The sequence below is a fragment of the Miniopterus natalensis genome, chromosome X (assembly GCF_054644295.1).
Source record: "Miniopterus natalensis isolate mMinNat1 chromosome X, mMinNat1.hap1, whole genome shotgun sequence".
NCBI lineage: Eukaryota > Metazoa > Chordata > Mammalia > Chiroptera > Miniopteridae > Miniopterus > Miniopterus natalensis.
This window is the reverse complement of record NC_142103.1, coordinates 24,602,795-24,614,327: the sequence shown is the minus strand read 5'-3', so window position 1 is coordinate 24,614,327 and position 11,533 is coordinate 24,602,795. Positions and strand designations below refer to the sequence as shown.

General features: G+C 41.0%; 1 protein-coding gene across 14 annotated transcripts in view; it reads left to right on the top strand.

Annotated features, from left to right (window-relative positions):
* The window catches only part of LOC107526080 (ribonuclease inhibitor-like), a 34,614-nt gene extending 23,330 nt beyond the window's left edge, over window positions 1-11,284 (top strand). For 4 of the 14 annotated variants that reach the window (XR_015713656.1, XR_015713653.1, XR_015713655.1 and 1 more), the window contains 8 exons: window positions 2,144-2,314; window positions 2,429-2,599; window positions 3,293-3,472; window positions 3,754-3,987; window positions 4,165-4,333; window positions 5,174-5,340; window positions 5,476-5,646; window positions 9,677-11,284. Coding sequence is in view for 2 of the 14 variants with exons in the window: in XM_087813301.1 (XP_087669427.1) it covers window positions 2,592-2,599; window positions 3,293-3,472; window positions 4,165-4,222; window positions 5,171-5,197 (273 nt within the window). In the remaining 12 variants the exon portion in view is untranslated. Of the gene's footprint in view, window positions 1-1,405; window positions 2,315-2,428; window positions 2,600-3,292; window positions 3,473-3,753; window positions 3,988-4,164; window positions 4,334-4,442; window positions 4,889-5,170; window positions 5,341-5,475; window positions 5,647-9,676 lie in introns of those variants that run through there. The other 10 variants (XR_015713652.1, XR_015713651.1, XR_015713658.1 and 7 more) reach the window with 10 other exon arrangements.
* Window positions 11,285-11,533: the final 249 nt, after the last annotated feature.

Sequence of the window (11,533 nt, the reverse complement as noted above, 5' to 3'; positions counted from 1 at the left end):
TCAGACCTTCTCCCCGCCCCACAGGATACCTCCCACCAGGCTTCGCCTCTCCGGGTGGGCTCCGGAGGACATGTGTGCTGACCATGCCCGCTGGACACGCCCGCTGGACACGCCCGCTGACCATGCCCCCCACCACTCCTGCCTACCACACCAAAACCCAAAGAGAAGAGGTACCTCTCTTTTCAATGGCGCCAGGGAAAGGAAGCCTGAGCGCCACCCTGGAACCTTATACCCCAGGACTGTTCCAACTTCCAGAGACAGCAAGGGTGGGAGTGGATGAGCCAGGAAGGTCCTTCCCACTCACCCCCGGGACATCGGGGGACCCGCTACAGTGTTGAGAGCTGTTGAAGGTGGAAAAAACAGGAGTGGTCAGAAAAGACTTAGATCCAAGAATGCGAAGTGCTCATAATCAATTACAAAAAAAAATTTCACCCCCTCTCACCACCACAATGGTTTGTCCCGTGCCAGGGGGGGCGCTCTCTTCCTGGAGATGGAATGTTCTAGAACTGGAAAGAGCCCCTACATTTCAGCTGCCTCAGGTTCCACTGAAGGAAGAACGTGGGGCCCGGGAACAGCCTGACCCCCCCCCCACACACACACACATACCCTCCGACCCAAGACTGAACAGTCTGCTCAACTGAATAGTCATAAATCCTGGCTCCACGTACACTTGAGACTATATCGAACCTGCCTCCCTCCACGCCCCCGCCCGTACTGCCTGCCGTTTCTCCCCACAACCATTTGATATCAGGTCTGTCTCCTGTCCTCCGTTGTCATCAGAGGGATGGTCATTGTCTCTTTAAACCTCCAATGGCTTTCTGAAGCTTATGGGATAAACCAGACCTACCCCAGGTTGAGCCCTACTTTGCCACTTACTATATATAACCTTGTGCAATAACAGAATCTCAGTTTCTGTCTATGGGCTTACAATAAGGACTGAATGGCAAAGTGCATGTAAAGTTGATGTAATGTTTGTATAACTCCATTTTCGTAAAACGTACAAACAAATCTGTGTGTGTGTGTGTCTTTGCACAAGTGTCTTAGAAAAAGAGTGGAAGAGTATACACCAGACTCTTAACATTGGTTGTCTCTGGGAGGTAAGAATATAGTACTTTTTTTTTTTTTTTTAAATCCTCACCCAAGGATATTTCTTCCATTGCTTTCCAGAGAGAGAGGGAGAGAGAGAAAAACATAGATGTGAAAGAGACACATCCATTGGTTGCCTCCCACACACACCCCAACCCCAGGCTGGGGATTGAGCCTGTGACCGAGGTTTGTTCCCTTGGCTGGAATCAAACCTGGGACCCTTCAGTCAGTGGGTGGATGCTCTAACCACCTGCTAGGGCAGGGATATAGTACATTTTTTAAAAAACATTTTTTATATTTTTCTCTATTGTAAAAATTATTTATTAATAAGGATGTATTACATTTTTCTTCAAATTAAAAAGGCTATTTTTTCTTATAACTTCTTATAATTTTAAGTATATAATAATTGTATATATAAATAATTTTTACTTACCTAGAAAGTAAATGTCTCCCTATAACGCCACCCTTCCCCCAATCTGGAAGATAACCACTGTTAATAGTTTGATATACATCCTTCCAGTCTTTTAAAATAGGCCATAGCAGATAATTGGAAGTTTCTCAAATGAAGCATCCTCTCTCTTACCTCTTGGCCTTTGCAACGGCTGCTCCATGAGTGGATTGTCCCTCAGCCCCTCTCCCCACTCCCATTCTTCTCATCCACCTAACTCGTATTTAATTTCTATTCCCTTTCACAACAGCACTCAATTATTTCTTCCTCTTATAAGTATTTCTTGATCCTCCAAACCCTACCCAAAGCAAGGTAGAATTGTGCCACCTTTCTGTGTCTTCATGGTATTTTGTCCATACCACTTGCAGTATTTTTCATATTGTATTATAATTCATGATTTTCTATTTTTCCCTCATTAACTGTGCATTTCTTGAGTGCAGGGTCTGGGGCATAATTATTTGTGTTTTCAGCATCTCAAACAGTGGTAAGCACCCAATAAATTAGTTGTTGAATGAATTGAAATAATTCATTACATCAATAAGGTACAAATAGGTACCTTTAAAGAGAATCCTATTTTCTTTCTTCTCTGAAATGTCTTTCTCCACACAGACTGATTTACTGCCACCTCACAGCTTCTTGTGGTAGAAACCTCTTCTTAGTATTTGAAACCAACCAGTATCTGACAGATATGGGATTTGTAAAAAATACCCTGGAAGATTCAGGAATGAAACTTCTTTGTGAAAGATTAACACAGACAAACTGTATCTTACAGACATTCAGGTAACTGGTAGCAGGAAAATTTGTTATCTGTGTTCATATAATTTTTGTCAATTTCTGTTTGTGTCAAGGGAGAGCATGAATGAGGTAATGAGGTCATTCTTCTGTTCTCTGAAGGTTTTACTGATGCCTGATTTCTCCTGCTTCCTGTGGGCTGCTACCAGCTATTCTCAGCACCAGTCACTCATTCACTGACCAGGATTTTAGTGAAACAAAACTGGATGCTTCAGCTTTGAAATTGCTCTGTGAAGGCTTAGAAGATCCAAATTGCAAATTACAGATGCTCAAGTAAGTAGTAACTATTAATTTCCATATTGCAAGAAAAAAATTTTAAAATATGCAATTCAAGATGGATGTTGTGTGATCAAAACCTTCCAAGGAATCATAAAGAGGAAGGATAGAAGTGGCAGTATCTAAAGTTGTTCCCATGAAAGAAGTTAAGGAAGAGAATTTTCACTATAAGTAGTAATAACATCAATGACAATAATAACCACTTATTTAGTAATTGCTTTGTGCTAAGTGTTGAATGCCTGATTTCCTTTCATTAGAACAATAGCTCTGAGAGGTTCAGATTATTATCCCCATTTTAGCAGATGAGGAAACAGAAGCCCAAGGTCAAAGGACTGAATAACATGACAAAGGCACAATTCAAAACTCAAATATGTCTGACTTCAAAGTCCATGGTAATGATCTTAAGAAAAAGTTTATCATATGTGTGTTAATCATGGTTCTCCAGAGAAAAAGGATCAATAAGATGTATATAAATATAGAGAGATACTTATTTTAAGGAGTTGGCTCATGTGGATTATGGTGGTTGTCAAGTTCAATATCTTCCATGAGGGAAAAGGGGCTGTGACATACTCAAGGCTGGGGGACTTTTACTTGTGGGCCTTTATTTTCTCTGCTCAAGAGAGATTGTTGGTAGGAGATGCGTAGGACAATAAAGTGGCCAATTCTGTCTCTGTTCATCTTCCTTTCCAGGTTGTGTGCTAGCTTTCTCCCTGAAAGCTCAGAGGCTGTTTGCAAGTATCTTGCCTCTGTTCTCATTTGCAATCCAAACCTCACTGAGCTGGACCTAAGTGAAAATACCCTTGGGGACATAGGGGTGAAGTGTCTTTGTGAGGGTCTCACACATTCCAACTGTAAAGTGGAGAAACTAGAGTAAGTTTTTATAAAACTATTTGGCATTATTATCTTATGACTCTTGAGTTTGTTGAACACCTGTTCTGTGCCGGTGTCTATGCTTGGTGGTTGCCAGAAATTACTTCATCTAATTCACCCCTTGCAATATTCACATAAGATGGGTTTTCTTAGCCCCATTGTACAGATGAGGAAACTGAGGTACAGGTGGAAAAATGATTTGTTTAAGGTCACACCACTAAAAAGTGGTATAGCCAGGATATGACTCCAAAATCTGTCTCCAAATTTCATTTTCTTTCCAGTATACTACCATCTTATGTATTTACAAGAATGACACTAATTAAATATTAACTTTATAAAGAATACCTACTATGCACCTAGCACTGGACTAGATGTCAACTTACCAGAAGGACCACCAGTGACAAGGCTACCCTTAAGGATGCACAGATGTGAAACAGTTGGAGAGCAATACATTTCAATGTGTAGTCAAGTGCCCAACACTGTGGAATCATTTAGAAATGCCAGATAAGCCCAGGGTAAGTGAGGAGGTCACTATGGGCTGGAGGCCTCAGGAGGAGACTCTGTGAAGGAGGTGGGCCGGGAGCTGGAACTTAAAAGATGGCTAAGATTTAGCTAAATGGGGAGGGTCGGAGAACATTTCCTGAAAGCTAAATGACAGCAGTGCCTAATTTTTCTTCTTTTTCTCTGGGTAGATTGAGCACATGTTATCTCACAGATGCTAGCTGTGTGGAACTCTCCTATATCTTGCAAGTGAGTCGAATTTTAAGAGCTATTTGTGGTTACCAGTGCCTTGTGGGACACGGGAGTACAGCATCTCTCTGAGGGTCTACAGCATGGGAAGGGTAAAGTCAAGAATCTTACGTAAGTGTCTGCTTGTTCTTGTCCTTCTCATGGGATTTCAGCATTTGAGGTTCATTGGGACTCCCTGCTGCCATGGTTAACAGTTACCTTGGTGTCCCCATCCCTTCAGGCTTTCCGAATGTTCCCTCTCTGTAGCTTATTGTGAGACCCTCACCCAAGTCCTGAACTCTACTTGGAGCCTGACAAGACTACTTCTAATTAATAACAAAGTTGAAGATTTGAGACTGAAGTGTGAAGGATTAAAACAGCCTGACTGTCCATTAAAGGATCTGTTTTAAGTGTCTTGGACTATAACCACAGGCAGAGTTTCCTGATATTTCAGCAACTTCGAAAATTAAATGGGCATTTTTTGGCCTGGTGATTGAATCTCCAAAGAAACAATAAATGAAGACCTAAATAATATGGGGGAAATAAATCTTCCCTTCTCCGCAATCTTTGCATGGCCCTGGTCCAAGGGATTTTTTTTTTTTTCATAATGATTTTCTCTCTCTCTCTCTTTCTCTCTCTCTCTTTCTTTCTTTCAAAATATATCTTTATTGATTTCAGAGAGAGGAAGGGAGGAGGAGAGAGAGAGTTGAAACATCAGTGATGAGAGAGTCATCATTGATTGGCTGCCTCCTGCATGCCCCCGATTGGGGATCGAGCCCGCAACCTGGACATGTACCCTGACTGGGAATCAAACCATGATCTCCTGGATCCTAGGTTGATGCTCAACCCCTGAGCCACGCCTGGCCGGGCTCTGATTTTCTGATGTGTTTTTTTTAATGGGCAAACATAATTCCTAAAGTAACTCAGTGCAAATGAAATTATGCCAGACTTCTCTACCTTACTTCTTAGCAGATTGTGGACCTGTCACCTGACTAGAGAGTGTTGTCAGGATTTGTGTAATGCACTCTACACCAATGAACACCTGAGATATCTTGACTTCAATGACAATGCCCTAGGGGACAAGGGCATGAAGCTGCTATGTGAAGGGTTGAAATACCCTGCAAACTAAAGACCTTATGGTAAGTACACAAGGACTCTTTGCCCACTGAGCTCTTATTGCCAGGCTGTATGTGAAATGGAGGGTCAGAAATGGAGGGTCATTGTGGAACTTGAGATAAGACTGATTTCTTTCTTGAATCCCTAATCCCCTACAGGTTAGCAAAATGTCATCTCACAGATGGGTGCTGTGGAACCTTTGCCTCTGTTCTGAACAGAAATGAGAACCTAACATTGATAGACTTAAGTGGAAATGACCTCAAGGATTTTGGAGTGCAAATGCTGTGTGATGCACTGATTCATCCAATATATAAACTACAGACATTCTAGTAAGTTACTGTGGTGAGGGGAGTGGAAAGGACAGGGTCAGGACAGGCATGTTAGGTTTGATCATAACCTATTGTAGTGATGGCAGGCCATTCCTAGGCAAAATATCAAAGTAAGTGAAATTACTTATAGGCTTCTTCCTTGGACACAGGGGCAGGGAGAGATGCAATGAACAGGCAGCGCTAGATCTCGCTGCTAAGAGAAGCAACAGGGTGTAGGCAAAAGCACTGGATCTAGATTCAGCTAGGTCTGGCTTAAATACTAGGTCTAGCATCTACTAATGGCATGACCATGCTTATTTAACCTCTTTGAACTTTAGTATCCTTTTCTGTAAAATGGAGCTAATACGAGTACCTGACTCCCTGGTGCTAGCATGGGGATTGAGTGAAGAAAGATGTCAATTATGAATGAACCTAGTACAACCCTTGGTGCATAGAAGGTACCCCAAAAATGTTAGACCCTTTCCCTTTCCTCTCTTAATGCCTGATAGAAGACTTAATGTTTACATTTTGAGAGTCTTCAAGACTCAAGGGGATGAAGCTATAATGATGCAATTAAAGAAAGTGAAGGTTTTTCTCCTTTCTGGTCTATGTCTGTCTGCCATCTCTGTAAATTGGCATAATGCACAAAGTAACTCTTAATTGGGATACAGCTATGCTCTGTTCGCAACGAACCGGTGGCCAAATGACCATTCATTTATGGCATTCAGAACCGGAACATGTAATGGAAAATAAAGGCTAAGTGTAAAAATTCCACATTCCAAAGCCAATTTTATGAATTGAAGTGTAAATGAAAACAGCTTAAAAGCCTGATTACAAGTCTGGCTGAAACAGAAGCTGGTTCTCTACTAGCAAAGTAAAGTCTGTTAGTTTCAAAGGCTCAAGAGTTTGATGATTACTGCCCAGGAAGAGGAAATTATTCACAACATGATGAGTCTCAGGGATTTAGGGACCTCCAGGGTTTCCTTCTTATAAAGAGGTTACTGGATTCTATTGTCAACGGGTTTAGATAACCTCAATGATCAATCCTAATGTCTTTATATATAGAGTAATTTAATGTGGTAACACTCTATAGTGTGTATGCTTTAGCAAAGATTCTCAGTCACAGAAAGGAGAAATTATTTTGTGATGACATGCCATTATTTGTTTTTTGTTGTAAATTGTTGTTCTATTTTCTGTTTCTCTCACTCTTTCTTTGTCTTTTAACCAATGTGCTTCCATTGTGTTTTCAGTCCAATCTTTAAACCTTGTAACTTGTCAATCAATAAGTTGATAGCAGTGTGCAGTAATAGCTCAGAAATCAAAATAAAGGACATGCACACATAGAGAATAGATACCAGTTACTGACCTCAAATAAATTTTGAATGTTAAAATGAGTATAAGACAGACAACACTGAAATCAATAGAAGAAATATATACTTACCTAAGTAAGGTGAGAGGAAACTGGACCATTTAATGTGGTGGTGGGCTAGAGAAGGGGTAAATCTAAAGAGAGCATCCTAAAAGAGGGAGTCTTCTTTGAAATTGGAAAGACTGGAGAAGAAGGTGATATTCTAAGAGCTGCTTGAGTACGAAGTCTGAATTTTATTTCTTATTGTACTTTCCCCTGTAAATCTGGCTCAGTGCTTTGCATATAGTAAATGCATGTAGGATACCAGTAGTAATTTAAAGCATCCAGGAGCAAGGCAAAGATACAGTAATATGTTCGATGAAGATAGTCAAGGGGAAAAAAAGGCTGTGTCTCACAGTGACAAAGCTCACCTTCATTTATTCCACAAGCACTTGCTGGACATCTGCTGTGTGCTAGGCAGATAGTCCAAGTGTGGGTAGATAAGAATAATAAGACATGAGACATGATCTGTGCTTCTCAGAAGCTAGTGAGCTTAGTGGTAGAGACAGACACACAAACTGATAAATGCAATTGGGTAATCAGAAAGTGAGATTAATGGCTAAAGACAGCTCACTGATCCCAAGAGGGTCAGAGAAAGCTTCTTAGAGGAAAGGCCACCTGAGTTAAGTCTCAGGACTATAACCAGGGGACATGGGGATAAGGGTACAGAAGGGGAGTGCAGGCTCAGGAGATAGCATGAGCAAGGGTAACGAGACAATAAGCAGCATGGTTTATGGTACTTGATGGGGATAGGGGTAGGAAATCTCCAGGAAGTTTGCTATGGTTGGAGCATAAAGTGCACAGAAGAATGTGTCAAGACAAGAGACTGAGGGGCAAGGCCTTCTGTGCCATGTGTGATTAATAAGACCTATTAGCAGAATTCTGAGTGCAAATTTATTCATAATTCTCTCACACATATTCTGGAAGCAGTACATTTGGGGGCCTTTACTCACCTTTTCAAAACTCGTCCCAAGGATGGAGACACTTTGCTTCCGAAGCTGGTTGAAGAATCAGTCCACTCCTGCTCCTGTTTCTCACTGCTGTAGGTGGCTGATTTTGGGAACTGACCTTACCTGGTCCCACGGAAGCTTGGTGATTGGATGGTGGTGTCTTGGCTGCTCTGAATCCCTGTGAGGCTTGCAGTGCCATTATACTTGGGCTCTGAGGTTATAGATATCTTTGTCCACACCCAGATATGCAGCCATCTTTCTCTAAAGTACTACATGTTTCAGGGTGGCTAGGTCTAGAGGAGCTTCTTGAATCAGCCACAGGTATATATGTGTGAAACATGACCTTGCCCACAAAGATGTAGGCCCCTGAGGTGAGTCAGGGACCCCACTTAAGTCTTCTTTCTTCAAGATAATTTTATTTTAGGGGCCTTGGTGCCTTTCCCAGGCACCCAGGATAAATCTCCCTAGCTCACCCTGATCCATGTTCCTAATTCTAAATTTGGGAAGAAAAGGTTGGAAGTAACTGGTCTCTTAACTCCCAGAAGACCTATGGGCTTCATAAGCATATTGCCCCACCTCTTCCCCAGCAGAGAGTTCTACAAATCAGGAGGCAAGGCAGCTTTTGCTAAGTCACTGAAAAAATTCTAAAGGTCTTGTTACACTTCCATGGCATTAAATGTCTACTTACTCTACAATTGTAAAACTAGCAGGGCTACTCATTTCACTTTGCTAGATAAAGATTAGCTTCTATCCATTAAAAACTAAAAACTGTACCTCATCATACACCTGAAAGAGCTTGTACCTTCTTTTGTAGTCATTGAGTTTTAATCAGAGACACATGTGGAGCTTGAAGTGCCTGTAGGACACTGGGGAAAATTTTCTAGTAGGTAGACAGTTGGATGTTGGAGTGTGCCCTGGAGATAACTGAAGCCATGACAATGGATGAGATCCTTAGAGAGAGTGAGAAGAGAACCTCTGAGGGACATCTCTGGGGAATTAGCCCTCAGCAATATCTTCTAAGAGATGGACATAGGAAGGAAAACCCGTGGAGAAAACCAGGAGAGAAAGGTGTCCTGGAAACTATGGGAAGAATGAGTTTCAAGGAAAAAGTGCTTAACAGTATCAAAGGCAGCAGAGAGGTCCAAATGGATGAGTACTGAAAAGTGTCCATTAGATTTAGCAATTAGGAAGCCATAGGTGCTAGTATCATGGGCTGTTTTAGTGGTATAATGGGGCTGGAAACCAGGTTGCAGTGACTTGAAGAGATGGGAGATAAGACTACTTTTTCAAAAAGTTTGTGAAAAGGAGAAGAGATGTGGGGTCGTAGCTGGGGGGAAGTTAGCAGACTAGGGAGAAGGGAGTTATTATTTTTCTTTCTTGACTTGTTTTAGGATAGGCAAATTTGTAGGCTGAGAGAAAGGAGAGGTTACAGATAAAGGAGGAGGAACTAGTGGAATAATGGAGCAGGGCCTTGGACAGGAGTGAGAGTTCAAAAGGAAGTTAATAATTTTCTTTTGAAACCCAAGGAAGGAGCTGAGGCTGAGAAAGAAAGGAGGTTGATAGCCAAGTGGATGAAGTAACTTAGTGGTGCCAGGGAGAAAGTGTGAATGGGAATCTTATCCTTGAGAATAGGAAAGCTGCTGAAGGCATCCATTGGCTTGACTTGATACAAGATTCTTTTCATTTTTCATAGCATTGACACGGATCATTTACATGAAGAAACATTCAAAAAGATGGAAGCTTTAAAAGTGAGCAAGCCTGGAATTACCTGGTAGTTTCCAAGGAGAGCCCTCAAATCAGATGCATACAGACCCCCTCCATCTGTCACCATTTTGAACAGTTGTACACTATTGTTCTAAACCTGTTAACCTTTGCTGAAGATACTAATGTGAAATAAGCAGCAGTGATTTCTATTTCTTACATATAATCACCCATTAAGTAGGGTATAAAAGGCAGAAGCGCCTTAGTTCATATGTCTTCAGAAGTAATACCTTGCATTCATATATTGTGTTATAATGTTTACTTTGTTTTCACAAAAGCCTTGGGAGGTTGGAAGATGAGGTTCTGTCTATCTTTAGGTCACACAGCTCATTAGGAGAGTTGGGACTGGAATCCAGCCAGGTTTCCCAATACCCAATTCAGGCAGGGAAATAATGAAAAACAACATGTGAATGAGCCCATTTAGTGTAGCACAGATCCTGCACAATCCCATGTTTCTATTTCTGCCTAGCTTCCACAAACCACCAGGTAAGAGAAGTGGAAAAAGGAAATGCCAGGCAAAGGAAATAGCACAAAGCCATTGAAATAGGAGAGAATGTGGTGTGGGATTGACAGAAAAGTAGCTTATCTGATTAAGGTGGAGTTGTCCCTAGAAGCTCCTTGACTAGCTGTGTGACCCTGAATAAGTCACTCAGATTCTTGGAGCCTCCATTTTCTCCTCTATAAAATGGGCATAGATTAACATTAATCTTGCAGTGCCACTATTCCCAACATGATGCCTACCTCATAGTAGGCACCAATTAATGGTAGCTGTTTGTATAAGTGTGTACCTGTAATATAACTCAGCTTTTAGTCTTTGAGTTCCCAGATTTTTGCTGCGTAGTCAGTGTAATCTGCATTTGAACTAAATGTATGTGTTAAAAGTGATGATTCTAGTTGGAGAAGACACCCCGTCGGAAGTTATTGCAAGTGAAAGGTCCAGCTGCTCCATGTCTTTATCATTGTGTGTTGTTCCCTCCTGCACTGGGAGATGGTAATTCTTAAGACCAGGCCTGGCATGAGAAGAGTGGTCAAAATGGTAGTTCGTTTCCAGTTTTCTCAAGTTGTTCTTTCCCTTTAGTTATTTAACACTTATCATTGCACATTTATTATGTGCCAGGTTTTGTGCTAAGCGTTGGCCTTACAGAGATGAATATGCCTTTTCCTGTGTACTTCCCACACCATGTTCTCTGACTACCCTGGTCCCTCTGTCAGTCTGCTAAATATCTGATAAAACTCAGTCACATTAAGAACTCAAATATAATGTTAAATGAAAAAGCCCTGAACTGTGTGTGTGAATACCGTTTGTGTACTAAAGGATAAATATGCATGTGTATGTATGTGTCCAGAGTATATATGGAAGGATATATACAAGAAGTTCCTAACAGGAGTTACCTCTGGCAAGAGGAATTTTGCAAGCAAGGGCAATGGGAGAAGAGGAAAGGAGCTTTCATTTTCATCTATAGCCCTCTGTTCTACTTGATGTTTTTACCATGTGCATGTATTACTTTTATAATTAATAAACTTGATGTAAAAAATAAAAGTCATTCATACTGAGGAGTTATTTTTCTTCTTTTAAAACATGATGATTAAGAGGAAAATATAGGTCAGGAATTTATAAGCATGACATAAAAGTCCAAAGGAAAAGAATGGATGATATAATATCAAAATTTTAAATGTCTTTATGAAAAAATGTACCATAAATATAATTAAAGGCTGTGATGAACTGGAAGAACATATGTAGCACACATATAAAGACAAGGCTAATATTCATGATACAAATTACAAATCA